General features: G+C 49.8%; 2 protein-coding genes across 2 annotated transcripts; both read right to left on the bottom strand.

Annotated features, from left to right (window-relative positions):
* Positions 1 to 3,301: 3,301 nt before the first annotated feature.
* Positions 3,302 to 8,738, bottom strand: LOC101939538 (olfactory receptor 52K1-like). The gene is made up of 2 exons (XM_005314488.4): positions 8,610 to 8,738; positions 3,302 to 5,989 (listed from the first exon to the last, which is right to left on the bottom strand). The coding sequence occupies exon 2, from the start codon at positions 5,958 to 5,960 to the stop codon at positions 4,998 to 5,000; it is 963 nt and encodes a 320-aa protein (XP_005314545.2). The 5' UTR covers positions 5,961 to 5,989; positions 8,610 to 8,738; the 3' UTR covers positions 3,302 to 4,997.
* A 6,217-nt stretch (positions 8,739 to 14,955) lies between these two features.
* LOC101930822 (olfactory receptor 52K1-like) lies at positions 14,956 to 16,476 on the bottom strand. The gene is given in 2 exon segments (XM_065597722.1): positions 14,956 to 16,398; positions 16,401 to 16,476. Coding segments are annotated over 2 exon segments (960 nt in total). The 3' UTR covers positions 14,956 to 15,514.
* Positions 16,477 to 18,825: the final 2,349 nt, after the last annotated feature.

The following is an 18,825-nucleotide window of genomic DNA, read 5'->3' as shown; positions in this document are numbered from 1 at the left end:
CACGCCTCTTCCCCTGAAGCCCCCCCACCTCTTCCTCTGAGACCCCACCCCTATTCCATCCCTCCCCCAGAGGCCCCGCCCCCTGCCCCACCTGTACCCTCCCTGTCGCTCACTCCCCCATCCCCCGGGACTCACCTCTTGCCTGCAGAGCCGGGCTGGGAGGAGCTGACGTGGAGCCTGCCCAATCGGGGCACAGCAGGACATGGCAGGGTCAGTCCCCAGACCGAGGGGCTGGGGTGGGGAAATCGGGGCACACTGGGGGCTGGTACCTACTTTGGAGCCCGGTCCAGGAGCAGCCAGTTCTGTCCATCAGGCTGGGTGCCGGGAAGAGCAGCAGCTTCTAACCAATGCTGCTCTCCGGGCTCCAACAGCAGCGGCTGCTCTTCCCACCCCCTGGGGGTGGAGGCCCATTACTGCAGGTGTAACCCTTCTGCCAGGCAAAGCCAGCCGCAACCAGGGCCCGGTTCAGTATCTGGGGGTTCCTTTCCATCAATACAACAGAGAACCACCCAGTAACCTGGGAAAATTACACACCACCCCCGGGCACCTCTGAGAGGCAAAACTTCCCCTCTTGCAAGCACAGAGTCTGAGTGTAAGATAGAAACTTTTAATAAAAGGATTAATTTGGGAAAACGTCACAAACAGGGTTCATAAACATAAATCCTGAGGAACAGATCCACCCCCAAGTAAGTTGGGCAGTGGCCTTTTCCCCTCAGGTTCTTAAGTCCAGCAGCCCAAAAGTCCCTTTAGCGTGCCCATCCCTTCTCTGAGCCCCACTCACAGTTGCTGTCCTTGGTCAGGGCAGACCCAGAGTTCAAAGGTGCGTCTGCAGAGTTCAAGGAGGCACCTTACTCACTCCGGTGCTCGGGCACTCGTCCATCGCCCCTCTCCACCAGCCGAACCGCTGCCCGCTCGCTGCGCCTCTCCGCTAGCCACCCTGCTGGCTGCTCACCAGCCACTCATTCACCCACTGACTGTCAGTCATCTTCTGCTGCCCCCGCCCCAATCTCTGCACATCAGTCTCTTATTAATTTTCAGCTCTTTGCAGGCTGGGCAGAGACACTGCCCCCTCTCAAGTGATTTCAGCGCTCAGTGATGGAGCATTTAAAATAACAAAAGAAGATCCCAATGAAGCCTACTTAGCTCTTTCTTTGAACAGTGGGGAGGAACAGGTCAAACCAGACTTGGGACTCCTCGGGAGAGTCCACACCTCCTCTCTGGGATATCTGTCCCCACTCCTCTTACTTTCACAGGGCTCTGGCAGCCGGGGCTCTGGCTTAACGAGGTCCTTTCAACTGACGGTGACCCCCCACACTCCTTTGGGACAGGTTCAGCACAGTCCTGCTTCCCTGTATTCCTATACTAATTACAACATTTTGGTAACAGCATTTCACTACCGCTGCATTCAGCACTAAAGTGATTTGAACCCAACACCAGCCAAAATGTACAACTTTGACACCGCTCTATCTGCTCAATATCTAAGCAGAGCAGGAGCAAACTGTATTTACATAAACACACCCAAAGTCTCTCCTCCTCCCAGCTAGCTGTCAGACCCTGCTTCCACAGGAATTCTAGTGTCTGGTCAGGGGACAGTTTCCCTTCTTGACCGGACATACTGGTCAAAAACTGGACACCAGAAAACCCTGTCATCACCTGGCAGCCCTGCCGCAGGCACCCCCCAGTAACCTGGTGCACCTCACAGGCACCCCCCACCTGGGAACGATGCAGGGGCCACCAGTGCTGGGCAGACGGACGCACTTGTGCCAGGCCTGGCTGTTACCTATGTTGGTCCAAATCACGGCATTGTCCAGCTGGAAACAGAGTGTCACCGCCCAGCCCAGCCCCTGGGGGGCAGCAGGGCTGATACTCCAGGGGGCCCAACAGCCACGGATCATGGGGTGGGGCGGCTCGGAGCAGGAACAGCCATGAACCCTCCAACCACCTGGCAATCACCTCCTCTTGGGGCTGGCCTCTTCTTCTCGCCCACCCCCGGCAGCTCCGCTTTGCCCTCTGCCACCCACCAGAGACACTGGGCTCCTCTGGCCCTGGGCGGGGACCATCGCCGGACACCACCCCACCAGCAGGGGGTCTGGGGCCGGCTCCTGGCATAGGACTCCTCATCGCTGTCCCTTTCCCAGGTGTACATGGCGGTGCCGGGTGTCTTGTGGCTAGGAGGGGCCTGCCCGGGGTGGGGGCTGTGACTCGAGCTGTTCAGGGGGGCAGCTGAACCTTTAAATTGTGCCCCCCCACTAGCAACATATCCAGTTTGGGGGGCAGCGTCTCCCATAGTCCTCCAAACTTCGCCCATGCCCCCTGCACTATGGGGAAAGGGCCTCAGGCAGGGGAGGGGAGCCATGGCGGAGCTATGTGCTGGAGGCCGAGGGACCATTTCTCTTTATGCTACTCCACAGGGTGCCAGAAATCAGAAGTTTTCCGGGGAAAATGGGCCATAGGATCTCTGCAGCGATATCTATGGGTGGTGATTCTAACTACCTGGAATTGATGATAAATTGTATCGTTTGACCACACTTTGGTTCCTTATTTTGTTATGCAATATGCTCTAGAGCCCAAATAACCAATGTCAGTTTATTAATATGGCGCAGGAACAAGGTTCAATCTGATACCAGTCTCCACAGAGCCGTCCCACGCAGCGATACTGCATTCACCTTACACAGACGGTGCGCTCCCCCCGGTACAAATTTCAGCTGCTATTCTTTAAATGATTTTACAAGTGACACATTTTGACAAGTTTCCTATCTACTTGTGCCAAATGCTTAGTTAAGTTAATGCAAGGTATTATGGGATATTAAGCATAAGTGAATGAACAGGATTATGGTACAGGCCACTTTCCACTATATCACTGTTAAGAACATAAGAACAGCCATGCTGAGTCAGAACAAAGGTCCATCTATCCCAGTGTCCTGTCTTCCAACAGCGGCCAATGCCAGGTGCCCCAGAGGGAATGAACAGAACAGGTTCATCAAGTCCTGCTTTGAGCAGGGGATTGGACTTGATGACCTTGTAATGATGCTGCCTCTGGTGGGACACAACTGAGAGTACCAATTCAGGACAAGTTGCTTAGAGCAGGGCTGTCACAGCCCCAGGCTGATGGTTCTCCACCTCTCAGGCACACCAAAGCAGCCAAGCAGAGAGGACTTCGGTCTCATCCCACTGGCTAACCATAAGTCTGACAAGCAATTCCCTTAGACACTCCAGTTTCCCAGTATCACCACCAGTGCCCTCGTTATGGGGACGAATGGTTATGAAAACCAACACCCCAGTAAAAGAAAAAGTTTCTCCCAATCCCAAAGGACCAAGCCCTACACCCAGGTCAATATACAAGTTAGATCTTACCCACAAATCACGCTGTTGCCAATCATTTAGAATCTAAAAGCTAAAGGTTTATTCATGAAAGGAAAAAGATATAGATGAGAGCTAGAATTGGTTAAATGGAGTCAATAACATACAGTAATGGCAAAGTTCTTGGTTCAGGCTTGTAGCAGTGATGGAATAAACTGCAGGTTTAAATCAAGTCTCTGGAGTACATCCACAGCTGGGATGGGTCATTCAGTCCTTTGTTCAGTGCTTCAGTTTGTAGCAAGGTTCCTCCAGAAGTAAGAAGCAGGATTGAAGACAAGATGGAGATGAGGCATCAGCCTTTTATAGTTTCTTGCCATGTGGCCTCTGCTTTCTTTGTCCCAAGGACAAGCTGTCCAGCACATGGCATGAAAAACCCTTAGCGTTCTGTCCATAGGCATGTCCCTACACGCCTTGCTCAGTCACAAGGTGTATCTGCCTTCTCTCAATGGGACAATTGTATAGCTGATGGTCCTTAATGGGCCATCCAGCAGGCTAGGCAGTGCTGACGCCACATTGCCCATTGCCTGGGGTGTCACCCAGAAGCATAGCACAAGTTTGAACTACAGACAGTATAGAGCCAATACTTATAACTTTAAATACAAAAATGATACATGCAGCCAGATAGTATAAACATAACCAGCAAATCATAACCTCCTCATCGACACCTTACTTGACCTCCTTTGTACAAGATTTGGTGTGACTACAGGATCTTGGTTGCAACAATGGTCTATACTGTCACAGTTGGTGTCAATAATGTCACGGACCTCCTGAGGTCTCTTCCAACCCTAATATTCTATGATTCTAAGTGATCCATCCCCTGCCGCCCATTCCCAGCTTCTGGCAAACAGAGCCTAGGGACACCATCCCTGTCCATCCTGGCTAATAGCCACTGATGGACCTGTCCTCCATGAACATATCTATTTTTTTTAAACTTATCTAGTTCTTTTGCTACAATATTTGTGGTTAATGCTATTGGTACTTAATGCGTACTACTAGTATATATATATATATGGTGCAGAAAATACAGATTATGAATGTGATATAGATCTATATGATATCCAGCATATATTAGGCAACAGGAACAAAGGTGATAGCAAAGTAGAGCAAGGTGATAGCAATACTTTTCCCAAGTATTTTATTCACACACACACACACTACTCTGTTTCATATTTATAGTCAGTATCAGAAAGTGAACTTTGAATACTTTGTGCCTCAGATCACTCTGGTAAGGATTTGGGGAGTTTCGAAGTGCTCTTTGACACCTTTCCTCGCCCCCCTCTCTTGACCTGGTGCATTGTGCTGCTGTGTGGTAGGGTTAAACCACTGGGGATAGACTCTGAAATGTTCAGAAACCACAACTAAGGCCAGATTTACAAAAAAAAAAAAAAAAAAAAAAAGTTGGCACCCAGCAATGGTGGCCCGTTTGGGACAGAAGAGCCCAGCACTCAGCACTTATTCTGGCGCCTAAATGGCCCTTGCTGTGTTGCTGAATCTCAGAGTGGACGGAACGTCAGGGGCAGATACAGTTCCCATCCCAGCGTACACAAAGCCCCCACTAACATACTGTCTAAGTTACTCAGAAAACCTCTCCTGCATCCTCTGCTTCCTGATCACTCAGCAGCCCCCTCCTGCTCACCCTAGAAGCTCTTCCCTCGGAACAGGAGACGCACCCGGTCACGAATCTGTTTGCTTTTCACACCGTACACAATGGGGTTCATCATGGGAGGAAAGAGGAGGTAGAAATTGGCCAGCAGGATGTGTATGTACGGGGTGACATGGCGCCCGAACCTGTGTATTGTTGAGGAGAGGACCACGGGGATGTAGAATACTAAGATGGCACAAAGGTGGGAAACACAAGTGCCGAAAGCCTTGAGCTGCTCTTCCTTGGATGCCAGGCTTAAGACAGCCCTTAGGATCTTGACATACAATAGGGAGATGAACATCAGATCCAGCCCCACGATGAAGACAGTTACGATGATCCCATAGATGTTATTGAACCTGGTGTCAGCACAGGCCAGCTTCACCACGGCCATGTGCTCACAGTAGCAATGGGAGATGACGTGGGACCGGCAGTAGGGCAGCCTCCTCATGAGGAAGGGCAGAGGGAGCACTAGGAGAACAGCCCGGGCCAAAGCCGCCAGCCCGATCTTTGCTATCACTGAGTTGGTCAGGATGGTGGCGTACCGCAGGGGGTGGCAGATGGCCACGTACCTGTCGAAGGCCATGGCCAGCAGCAGAGTAGACTCCAGAGTGGAGAACGAGTGAAGGAAAAACATCTGCACCAGGCAGGTGTTAAAGCTGATCTCCCTGGAATTAAACCAGAAGATGCTCAGTATTTTCGGCACGGTGGTGGTGGATAAAACCAGGTCGATGACGGCCAGCATGGCGAGGAAATAGAACATGGGCTTGTGCAGGGAGGGCTCTGTCTTGATAACATACAAGAGCGTGCAGTTTCCTAGAAGGGCCATGGTGAACATCGAGCAGAAGGGGATGGAGATCCAGGGGTGCAGAGCTTCCAGCTCTGGGATTCCCGTCAGGAAGAACACGGATGGATCAGAGCCTGTGCCGTTGGGAGCTGACAGGTTGCCCTGCAGGAGCATCCTCCGAAAGTTTCACATCAACGTCTGTCCTGTCAATAAAACATATGAGATGGTGAACAGACACGACACACGTGAGATGCCGCACTCCACTCTGGCTCACGGGGTGCAATTCCTTTTGAAATGGATGACAAGGTCTGGAGCTGATAGAAACATTGGTTGGGTGGTAAATATCGATGAGCTCAAATTAAGGAAAGCCTGGATCCAGGGGTGTAAGTACAAAGTGATAAGATATCAGCTACCGGAGGGCTCTTTAATCTGGCAGGCAAAGGCAGAACAAGTTCTAGTGACTGGAAGTTGAAGCCTTCATAGTGCAAACTGTGAATAAGATGCAACCATGCAACTGGAACTAAGCTGGAATTAACCAGTTCAAGAGAACCATCAGTAGCTGTAGTAAGTTCTCCATGGCTTAGGGTCTTTCAATAGAGATTGGATGTTCCCAGAGAGATGTTCTAACTCAACCGCAAGTTACTGGGCTGCATGCAGGAATCACTGGGTGTGTTCTTTGGCGTGTGATATGCAGGAGGTCAGGCTAGATGGCCATAATGGACCCTCCTTGCCTTAAAAATCGACCACTCTATTATTTCAACAGGCACTGCGTCCACTTCTGTCACTTCTGGAGTTGGCTCTACACATCAGATCTGTGACACCAACCCTTTCCAATTTTCCCTACATGCCTTTGCATTACCTTTTGTGTTATCATGAGCGTTTCTTTCAGTGCCGTCACCATGGTACCTGAGTGCTTGTGGGAGACACGATGAACTTCATACTCCATTTACATCTGCAGCTTTCAGATTTCAAATGATTTATTTTGCTATTTTGGAGCATTAGGCACTTGTGTGAGATTAACCCAGATTGGCCCCAGCCCACAGAACATATCAAGCAAATCAGCCAAAACCAGATAGTCTAGAAATTAGCAAAACCCTTTCCTCCCTCAGACAGCGACCACTACACTTGCCCAGTTGTGAAGTTAGGACGGTAGATATGGGCTTTGCAGCATGGTTAGGGTATTTCTGACCAAGGTTGAGTAGGGACTGAATTCCAAGGGAAGCCCCCTGACCCCAGCCTACCCTCTCTTATGCTGGGGAATAGGGAGGGGAGGGGGGTGAACTCATTGCCTTTGTTACCAAGCCCTCTCCTCTGCCCGATCTCTATCACTGCTGACAACACCTCCAGCCTCGCAGTCACTCAGGGCTACAACCTGGTAGACGTCTTTGACCCCTCTGACCTGCGTGTGCAGGGCGTATCCAAGTCCTGTCACGTCACTCTCCATCATGTTCCTAAGATCCGACCCTTCTATCTACACAACAAAAACTCTCCTCCATCTCCAGCCCCTCGTCATCTCCAGCCTTGGTTCCGGCAACCTCCTCCACTCTGGTCCACATGCCCCTTCTCGCACACCCAAAGACCGAAATCCCTCCACAGGCTCCTTGTCCTCATCCTCAGGGCCCTTCACAGCTCCACCTCCTTACTGATCCACTCAGTTCTCTTCTTGTGTTGTCCCCTCTCCCCTCCACTCTGCCAGGGATGGAGCACCCACCTATCTGCGTCTCCCATGCTGCATCCCTAGTATAAAACAGCCCCCCTGAACCGGCCCGTTCCCCATTCCTGCTTCGTAGCCATCCTCAAGACCCACTCGGCCAAGGAACAATGGACCATCGGGTAGATTTGATGTGCATCTATTTAACATAACAGATGCATATCATGGCAGGAAAAAAATGGTCCATATTTTGGTTTGAATTCCTTTATCTCCCCCTCCGTATGTTACAGAGAGCTTAATATTAATAAAGAAAAGTATCTGTGTGTGCACGTGTGTGTGTTTGTGTACAGTGCCTTGCACATTCTGAGTGCTATCTGAAGGACAATAATTCTCAGTATCTAGAGAATGTACAAAATCCCCCCAAACTTGCCAATCATTTGGTGGACAAATTTTAACACATGGATCCTGGCTCCATCCCATCATTAGCTCTTAGGGATTTCCACCTTTGTTTGCACCCACAAGGATCTGCCAGCAGGAATGTGGGCACGAAGGCTGCTACACACCTGATTTGTGGGGACAGTTATTTCCAGGTGCAAATTATGCCTTCAGCAAGGGAGGCCAGTTTTTTTTAAAAAGCAAGACTCAAAAGTAATACACATAGTCTCTTGCACATAAACTGCATTCCACAACCCCTTTCAGAATCCAGGCACCTTAACAGAAAGGAATTAGGACCAATGCTGAAGTCAAGAGAGGTCATCTGCCTGTGAAACGTCTAAAGAGCCACTCAGCACCACATCCTCAGTCTTGGGTGTTGAAAGTATTTGCCTTCATCCACGCTTGGGCACAGAGCTTGATTCTTAGGAGGTGCTGAACACCCATCAGCTCCCATTGAAAACCAGATCACTTGTTTAGGTGAAAACCAGATCATTCATTCTAAATATAGACCATCGCTGCCCAGCGCTAGGCACCCAAGTGTGATCAGTTGGGGCACAATATGAATCTGCAGATGAAACAGGAAATTCAAATATACAGCAGCAGAATTTGGATCAGGTTTTGAACTTGCCCAGAATGTGGGTGTGTTTGGATCTGAGGTTCTGCTTCAGACCCGTCTCTGGCTACAGAACTGCACAATTCCTTTGCTCACACGATTCGGACTCCGTGGGCGAACTCACCAGAATCCTGCAGTGCTCCCTTCCTTTCCTCGGGCCTCGCTCTGCCTCACGGGCTGTGTGAGGTCCACAGGCTCACCCACAGCTGCCTGCATTTGGTGGATTTATAGCCACAGTGAGAGAACTTGGCTCCTCCCCGCAGGGGGGTCTCGCAGTTCAGCTGGGAATCTCTGCTTCCACTTTGTCCTCCCGCCCATCGCTGGCAGACAGAGTTAACTCTTTCTCTTCAGACTTGGGAGAAAAGAAACTGTTCCTGCGTCGTGGGAATGAGAGATAGAAAAGCCATTTTCGGTCCCTTCTAGACCAAGATCCCTCAGCCACTGCAGAACTGATCACTACGGTACATTACCCACTGCTCGGCCCAGTCTCGTTTTAAACAACCCAAGCAATGAACCCTCCACTACTTCCCTTAGGAGGCTGTATCCACCCCGGGGAGTCCATTAGTGCCCGGAGTACCTTCACCGGATACGCAAGAGGGTCACCCTGGCCAGACAAGTCAACTTCACCTGCTTTCTGGTTGAATATTTAACAGTCCGCAGTCACTACGAATACAAGCTAGCTACTGAACGCCACTCACTGGGAGAGGCCTTAGGAGTGCGAAAAGGCAATACAGCCTCACAGATATTTACTTAGCAGCCGGCCGCCTTAGGTTATTATTTTTAGTTTGCATTGGGATAGTGCTGAGAGACCTCAGCCTGGAAACCGAGCCCCATTGTGCCAGGTGCTCTACACACGTGTAAGGAAAAGGTGCCCTACAGAGTTTCCCATCTGTGTCGGTGTTTCAGTTCCCGGGTGCGGTAAACTTGCTGAGGAGACGAAATCTCACTTCATTCAGCTCCACACTCCCCTGAGGCATTCAGTAACCCTGTGAACAACGCAGACCAATGGGGAGACATTCGGCACGAGTGTATCCTCTTGAGTATAACTAGATCTACACTGAGAAAAAACCCCAAACCATGGCAGTATCTCAGAGCCCAGGTCAATTGACTCCGGCTCGCGGGATTCAGGCTGCGGCACACAAAAGAGCAGTGAAGATGTTCCCGCTCAGGGTGAAGTCCGGGCTCTATGCCTTCCCCGTTCACCAGCTTTCAGAGCCCAGGTTCCAGCCCGAGGAGAAATGGCTACACTGCTGTCTTTAGCCCTGTACCGTGAGCCCGAGTAAGTTCACCCAGACTCTAAGACTTGCTCCGTGGGAGAGGCGGGTTTGCGGTGTAAACATAACCTAAGAAGGGGCAGTTTCATGGCAGTGCTGGCACTTCCTGATCACAGTCCACCTGCCAATATGTCGCGGCAGCCATTCTGGTGAGATTTCAGCTCTTCCGCTTCCTTTTCTAGCTGGACCTCAAAACGGATGAGGAGCAGTGAAAACAAAAAACAATTCAGTGGGGTGGAGTTCCCTTGGCTTTTCAAAACCTTCATAAAAGCACGCTTACTTGTATCAATCTTTCATCAGCCGGAAGCGCTGTGTTCCCACTGATTTATTCCGGACACCGCCTGGAGTGAAGCAGTTAAGTCACCACTGTTTGGGGTTCTGAAATCCCTGGGTAACACCCTCTTAACCAGACAGGGCACTGATGACTTCAGATTCGAACCTAAACAGAGTCCTGAACATGCAGGGACAAGTCTTCAAATGTCATAGACACTTCTGCACATGCACCCCCTCAGTTGTTCAGGTCCCCTCATGCAGACATGCCTTTTGGGGTATTTGCACATTTAAACTAGGCGTGCACATGCACACACACACACACACACACACACACACCCTGCACGTCCTCTCTTGAAGATCCATCCCATACTATTGAATAGAGATGTAGCTATCAAGCCAAGGGCCTATAATATAGGAATGGATTAATTTACTGTTACTATTTGTGGCTATTCCCTACGTCTGATAGCAGATTTTCCTCTGTGATGAAGAAAGGCTCTGAATTCCCAGCTGGGGGAGTAAAGAGGATTTCTTTAAGAGGTATAAATAGTCCCACGTGGGTTGTCCTGGCAGACTGGAGAATCACGCAGACTGGGTGTGACTATAGCATTCACTGAGGGTGAAGAAGATACAGACGGATCCAGGTGAGTTGGGGCAGTACGGATTTAATCAGGGGCCCTGTTAATGCATCATTTTAAAATGCACTTGGAAACTTTGGGCCAAATCCTGTTCTCAGTCACGCTGGTGTAAATATAAAATGGTCCCACTGATTAATGCAGATTTACTCTGGATTTACAGCAATGTAACTGGGCAGAATTTGGCTCTTTATGAATGCACTATTTAATAACATGGAAAAAAGACCTTATGAGAATGTGAAGTACTCCAAGTTCAAGAAATGCCAATGAAAACAGAACCTGAATTCTGCTCCCTTTGAATGAATTTGTTAGTCTTTAATGATTTGATTGCAAATTATTCCTCAATTGACACAACCACAAAGGTTCTTTTCTACAGCAGACCCATTTCAAGTGATTTCAGCTCTTAGTGATGGAGCACCTAAAATAACAAAAGAGGCTCCCCATAAAACCTGTTTAGCTCTTTTGTTCAACAGTGGGGAGGAACAGATCAAACCACTCTCAGGCATTCTAGGGAGAGTCCCAGAATAGGATAGCTGTTCTTCCTCACCCGTACTGTCATAGGGCTCTGGCAATCGATCCCCTGGCTTAATGAAGTTCTTTCATGTGAGGGTGACCCCCCCACTCCTTTGGGAGAGGTTAAGCACCGTCCTGCGTCCATGTATTCCTATACTAATTACAACATTTTGGTAACAGCATTTCACTACCGCTGCATTCAGCACTAAAGTGATTTGTACCCAACACCAGCCAAAATGTACGACTTTGACACCACTCTATCTGCTCAATATCTAAGCAGAGCAGGAGCAAACTGTATTTACATAAACACACCCAAAGTCTCTCCCCCTCCCAGCTAGCTGTCAGGGGAGCACTCATTCAGACCCTGCTTACACAGGTAACTGGAGTTCTAGCATCTGGTCAGCTGACAGTTTTCTTCTTCAACCGGACGTTCTGTTAAAAAAAACGGACACCTGGCAAAAACCCTGTCATCACCTGGCAGCCCTGCCGCAGGCACCACCTAGTAAACTGATGCACCTCACAGGCAACCCCCCGCCCGGGAACAAAGGAAGGGCTCGGGGGCCACCAGTGCTGGGCAGAGAGACACACTCATGCATGGCCCAGCTATTATCAATGTTGGTACGGATCACAATATTGTCCAGATGGGAACAGAGTGGCACCGCCCAGCCGCAGTCCCTGGGGGGCAGCAGGGCCGATACTCCAGGGGGCCCAACAGCCACGAATCATGGGGTGCGGCGGCTCGGAGCAGGAACAGCCATGAACCCTCCAGCCACCTGGCAGCCACCTCCTCTCGGGGCCAGCCCCTTCTCCTCGCCCATCCCTGGCAGCTCCACTTTGCCCTCTGCCACCTGCCGGAGACGCTGGGCTACTCCGGACACCACCCCACCAGCAGCGGGGCTGGTGACCAGCTCCTGATACATGACTTTTCATCACTGTCCCCTTCCCAGGTGTACATGGCAGTGTCGGGTGCCTTGCGGCTGGAAGGGGCCTGCCCAGGGTGGTGGCTGTGACACACGCTGTTCGGGGGGGGCTGAACCTTTAAATTGTGCCTCCCACTAGCAACATATCCAGTTTGGGGGGCAGCGCCCCCCATAGTCCTCCAAACTCCACCCATGCCCCCCTGCACTATGGGGAAAGGGCCTCACGCAGGGGGTGGGGAGCCATGGCAGAGCTATGTCGTGGAGGCCGAGGGACCATTTCTCTTTAAGCTACTCCACAGGGTGCCAGAAATCAGAAGTTTTCCAGGGAAAATGGGCCATAGGATCTCTGCAGCGATATCTATGGGTGGTGATTCAAACTGTCTGGAATTGTTGATAAATTGCATCGTTTGACCACACTTTGGTTCATTATTGTGTTATGAAATATACTCAAGAGCCCAAATAACAAATGTCAAGTAGGTTTATTAATATGGTGCAGGAAAAAGGTTCGGTATGATACCAGTCTCCAAAAAGCCGTCCCGTCACCTTATACTGATGGTGTCCTCCCCCAGTTACTATATGCATACTAGTATCTATATGGTGCCTATAATCCATATTATGAATGTGATACATATCTATATGCTATCCAGTATATATTAGGCAACAGGAACAAAGGTGATAGCAAAGTAGAGCAAGACTTTTTCCTGAGTATTTTATTAACACACACACACACAGAGAGAGACAATACTCTGTTTCATTTATTTGTTGCCAGTATCAGACAGTGAACTTTGAACACTTTGTGCCTAATGTTAGAGGGCTTTCCCTTCACCCCCTCCCCTGGTTCTTGTCACACAGACAGAAAGCAGAAGACCAGAAGTCCAAAGTGCAGGTAATTTGGTGTTTATGGGGGTTAGTTCCAAGCAAACATATCCATAAGTCTACATGCCGGCAGAGTCTGTTTTCCAGTGTTCTGTTCTTCCCCATTCCCTGCTTCCATTCCCCATTCCCTATTCCCCATTCCCCCCTGCTCCTCCTTAGCAGGCCCAAATATATCTGCAGTGCATGCCCCTAGTCACACCCCCTACAACTTATGGTCATGTTCCGTTTTGGAGGGTTGTGAGTCTGCGGTCTTCACCTGAACTCTTTTCTACCCCATGGGAGGGGTAAGGAGTGAGGTTGTGATTCTTTGGCTTTTAGTGTTCTTATGCCTCGCCCCTCCCGCCCCCCCGCCACCTCTCTTTCCCCTCCTAACTGCTTCCGTGACCTTGCCTTGAGATAAAGAGTTGAGGCAGTCTTCAAGTGTGCGCTCATGTATGACATTCCCACCATGCCCAGTAACCCTTTAGTTGTATCCCTTATCTTTTCCCATTGTACTAAAAGCCCCATCTGGTTGTGGGAAATGCAACACACAGTGTCTTTTTTCATTGTTCTTCATACATACTAGTATAAGATATGAGTATCAAAAAGTCAACCCCAAAATTCTATCTCAGGCTGACAAACAAGCCTATAGACTAACACCAGAGATCACTCTGGTAAGGATTTGGGGAGTATCAAAGTGCACTTTGAAGCAGATGCACCTTCCTCACTCCCCTCCCTCGACCTGGTGCATTGTGCTGCTGTGTGGTAGGGTTAAACCACTGGGGACAGACTCTCAAATGGTCAAGTTTTCCAGGGAAAATGGGCCATAGGATCTCTGCAGCGATATCTACGGGTGGTGATTCAAACTGTCTGGAATTGTTGATAAATTGTATCGTTTGACCACACTTTGGTTCATTATTTTGTTATGAAATATACTCACGAGCCCAAATAACCAATGTCAGGCAGGATCACTGTTAAGAACATAAGAACAGACATTCTGAGTCAGACCAATGCTCCATCTATCCCAGTATCCTGTCTTCTGACAGCAACCAATGTCAGGTGTCCCAGAGGGAATGAACAGAACAAGGAATCATCAAGTGATCCATTCCCTGTCACCCATTCCCAGCTTCTAGCAAACAGAAGCTAGGGACACCATCCCCGCCCAGCCTGGCTAATAGCCATTGATGGACCTATCCTCCATGAACGTATCTAGTTCTTTTTTTAACTTCTCTAGTTCTTTTATTACAATATTTGTGGCTAATGTTATTGGTACTTAATGCATACAGCTAGTATATAGATATGGTGCAGAAAGTACATATTATCAATGTGATATATATATATGCTGTCCAGCTTATATTAGGCAACGGGAACAAAGGTGATAGAAGAGCAGAGCAAGACTTTCTCCCGAGTATTTTATTAACACACACACACGGAGACAATACTCTGTTTCATTTATTTATGGTCAGTATCAGAAAGTGAACTTTGAACACTTTGTGCCTGAGATCACTCTGGTAAGGATTTGAGGAGTTTTAAAGTGCTCTTTGAGGCAGACACACCTTTCCTCGCCCCCCTCTCTTGACCCGGTGCATTGTGCTGCTGTGTGGTAGGGTTAAACCACTGGGGACAGACTCTCAAATGTTCAGACACCACAACTAAGGCCAGATTTCCCCAGTTGGCACCAAGCAGCTTCCATGGTGGCACATTTGGGACAGAAAATCCCAGCACTCAGCACTTAGTCTGGTGCCTAAATGGCCCCAGGTGTATTACTGCATCTCAGAGGTGACTGAACTTCTGGGGCAGACACAGCATTTGTTCCTGCAGCATGCATGTCCATGGCTGTGGCTGGGTGTGTCAGTAATAAAGGCCAGATGTTCCAGCAAAGAAGGTGCAAGGTGCCTTCACACTCCTCCACACTCCACACACGTGGCAAAGTGAGGACAAGGTCATGGACAAGATCACCTTCCAGCTGGCAGTGCTAAGCTCGTATCGGGGTCGGTGTATTGCTCCCTGTGAGTCGGAGGTGGAGTTCCCATCCAGGGCCGGCTTTAGGCCAATTCCACCAATTCCCCCGAATCGGGCCCCGCGCCTAAGAGGGCCCCGCTCCCAGTGGCAGGGCTGCCGGGGTGGGGGCAAGTGGCCAAGAATCCCTTCCCTGGCTAGAGGCTCCTTTTTAATTTTTACTCACCCGGCAGCGCTCCGGGTCTTCGGCGACACTTCAGCGGCGGGTCCTTCACTCGCTCTGGGTCTTCGGCAGCACTTCGGCAGCAGGTCCTTCAGTGCCACCAAAGACCCGGAGCGAGTGAAGGACAAACCGCCGAAGACTACGAGTGCCGCCCGGTGAGTACAAGCCCCAGATGTTTTTTTACGTATTTTTTCTTTTTTCAGTCATCCTTGCCGGGGCCCCGTCAAAACTGTTCGAATCGGACCCCGCACTTCCTAAAGCCAGCTCTGTTCCCATCCCAGCGTACATAAAGCCCCCACTACCATGCTGTCTAAGTTACTCAGAAAACCTCTCCTGCATCCTCTGCTTCCTGATCACTCAGCAGCCCCCTCCTGCTCACCCTAGAAGCTTTTCCCTCGGAACAGGAGAAGCACTCGGATGCGAATCTGTTTGGTTTTCACACCGTACACAATGGGGTTCATCATGGGAGGAAAGAGGAGGTAGAAATTGGCCAGCAGGATGTGTACGTGTGGGGCGACATGGCGCCCGAACCTGTGTACTGTTGAGGAGAGGACCACGGGGATGTAGAATACTAAGATGGCACAAAGGTGGGAGCCACAGGTGCTGAAAGCCTTGAGCTGCTCTTCCTTGGATGCCAGGCTTAAGACAGCCCTTAGGATCTTGACATACGATAGGGAGATGAAAATCAGATCCAGCCCCACGATGAAGACAGTTACGATGATCCCATAGACGTTATTGAAACTGGTGTCGGCACAGGCCAGCTTCACCACGGCCATGTGCTCACAGTAGCAATGGGAGATGACGTGAGACCGGCAGTAGGGCAGCCTCCTGAGGAGGAAGGGCAGAGGGACCATTAGCAGAACAGCCCGGGCCAAAGCTGCCAGCCCGATCTTTGCTATCACTGAGTTGGTCAGGATGGTGACGTACCTCAGGGGGTGGCAGATGGCCACGTACCTGTCGAAGGCCATGGCCAGCAGCAGAGCAGACTCCAGGATGCAGAACGAGTGAAGGAAAAACATCTGCACCAGGCAGGCGTTAAAGCTGATCTCCCTGGAATTAAACCAGAAGATGCTCAGTATTTTCGGCACGGTGGTTGTGGATAAAACCAGGTCGATGACAGCCAGCATGGCGAGGAAATAGAACATGGGCTTGTGCAGGGAGGGCTCTGTCTTGATAACGTACAAGAGGGTGCAGTTTCCTAGAAGTGCCACGGTGAACATTGAGCAGAAGGGGATGGAGATCCAGGGGTGCAGAGCTTCCAGTCTGGGATTCCCGTCAGGAAGAACATGGATGGATCAGAGCCTGAGCCATTGGGAGCTGACAAGTTGCCCTGCAGGAGCATCCTCCGAAAGTTTCCCAGCAACGTTTGTCCTGTCAATAAAACATGTGAGATGGGTGAACAGACACTACACACGTGAGATGCCGCACTCCAATCTGGCTCACGGGGTGCCACTCCTTTGGGAATGGATGACAAGGTCTGGAGCTGATAGAAACATTGGTTGGGTGGTAAATATCGAGGAGCTCAAATTAAGGAAAGCCTGGATCCAGGGGTGTAAGTACAAAGTGATAAGATATCAGCTACTGGAGGGCTCTTTAATCTGGCAGGCAAAGGCAGAACAAGTTCTAGTGGCTGGAAGTTGAAGCCTTCATAATGCAAACTGTGAATAAGATGCAACCATGCAACTGGAACTAAGCTGGAATTAACCAGTTCAAGAGAACCATCAGTGGCTGTAGTAAGTTCTCCAGGGCTTAGGGTCTTTCAATAGAGATTGGATGTTCCCAGAGAGATGTTCTAACTGAACCGCACGTTACTGGGCTGCATGCAGGAATCACTGGGTGTGTTCTTTGGCCTGTGATATGCAGGAAGTCAGGCTAGATGGCCATAATGGATCCTTCTTGCCTTAAAAATCTACCAGTCTATTATTTCAAGAGGCACTGCATCCACTTCTGTCACGTCTGGAGTTGGCTCTACACATCAGATCTGTGATGCCACCCCTTTTCTTCAGAAGACTTTCCAATTTTCCCTACATGCCTTTGCAGTACCTTTTGTGTTATCATGAGCGTTTCTTTCAGTGCCATCACCATGGTACCTGAGTGCTTGGGGGAGACACGATGAACTTCGTACTCCATTTACATCTGCAGCTTTCAGATTTCAAATGATTTATTTTGCTATTTTGGAGCATTAGGCACTTGTGTGAGATTAATCCAGATTGGCCCCAGCCCACAGAACATATCAAGCAAATCAGCCGAAACCAGATAGTCTAGAAATTAGCTAAACCCTTCCCTCCCTCAGACAGCGACCACTACACTTGCCCAGTTGTGAAGTTAGGACGGTAGATATGGACTTTGCAGCATGGTTAGGGTATTTCTGACCAAGGTTGAGTAGGGACTGAATTCCAAGGGAAGCCCCCTGACCCCAGCCTACCCTCTCTTACGCTGGGGAATAGGGAGGGGAGGGGGGCGAACTCATTGCCTTTGTTACCAAGCCCTCTCCTCTGCCCGATCTCTATCACTGCTGACAACACCTCCAGCCTCACAGTCACTCAGGGCTACAACCTGGTAGATGTCTTTGACCCCTCTGACCTGCATGTGCAGGGCGTGTCCAAGTCCTGTCACATCACTCTCCATCATGTTCCTAAGATCCGACCCTTCTATCTACACAACAAAAACTCTCCTCCATCTCCAGCCCCTCGTCATCTCCAGCCTTGGTTCCGGCAACCTCCTCCTCTCTGGTCCACATGCCCCTTCTCGCACACCCAAAGACCGAAATCCCTCCACAGGCTCCTTGTCCTCATCCTCAGGGCCCTTCACAGCTCCACCTCCTTACTGATCCACTCAGTTCTCTTCTTGTGTTGTCCCCTCTCCCCTCCACTCTGCCAGGGATGGAGCACCCACCTGTCTGCATCTCTCATGCTGCCTCCCTATTATAGAACAGCCCCCCTGAACCGGCCCGTTCCCCATTCCTGCTTCGTAGCCATCATCAAGACCCACTCGGCCAAGGAACAATGGACCATCGGGTAGATTTGATGTGCATCTATTTAACATAACAGATGCATATAATGGTAGGAAAAAATGGTCCATATTTTGGTTTGTATTCCTTTATCTCTGTGTGCATGTGTGAGTGTGTGTGTGAGAGAGAGAGTATTGTCTCCGTGTGTGTGTGTGTGTGTGTGTGCGAGAGAGAGAGAGAGAGAGAGAGAGAGAGTGTGTATGTGTGTTTGTACAGTGCCTTGCACATTCTGAGTGCTATCTGAAGATCAATAATTCTCAATATCTAGAGAATGTACAAAATCACCGCAAACTTCCCAAACATTTGGTAGAGGAATTTTAACATGTGGCTCCTGGCTCCATCCCATCATTAGCTCTTTGGGCTTCCCACCTTTGTTTGCACCCACAAAGATCTGCCAATAGAAATGTGGGCACGGAGGCCGCTACACACCTGATTTGTGCTGGCAGCTATTTCTAGGTGCAAACTATGCCTTCACAAAGGAAGGCCAGAATTTTTTAAAAAGTGAGCTTCAAATGTAATCCACATAGTCTCTTTCACATAAACTGCATTCCACAACCCCTTTCAGAATCCAGGCACCTTAACAGAAAGGACCAACACTGAAGACAAGAGAGGTCATCTGCCTGTGAAACGTCTAAAGATCCATTCAGCACCACATCCTCAGTCTTGGGTGTTGAAAATATT

Source organism: Chrysemys picta, chromosome 1 (genome assembly GCF_011386835.1).
Source record: "Chrysemys picta bellii isolate R12L10 chromosome 1, ASM1138683v2, whole genome shotgun sequence".
NCBI lineage: Eukaryota > Metazoa > Chordata > Testudines > Emydidae > Chrysemys > Chrysemys picta.
Note: the sequence above shows the minus strand (reverse complement) of the source record. Positions and strands in the feature narration are given on the sequence as shown.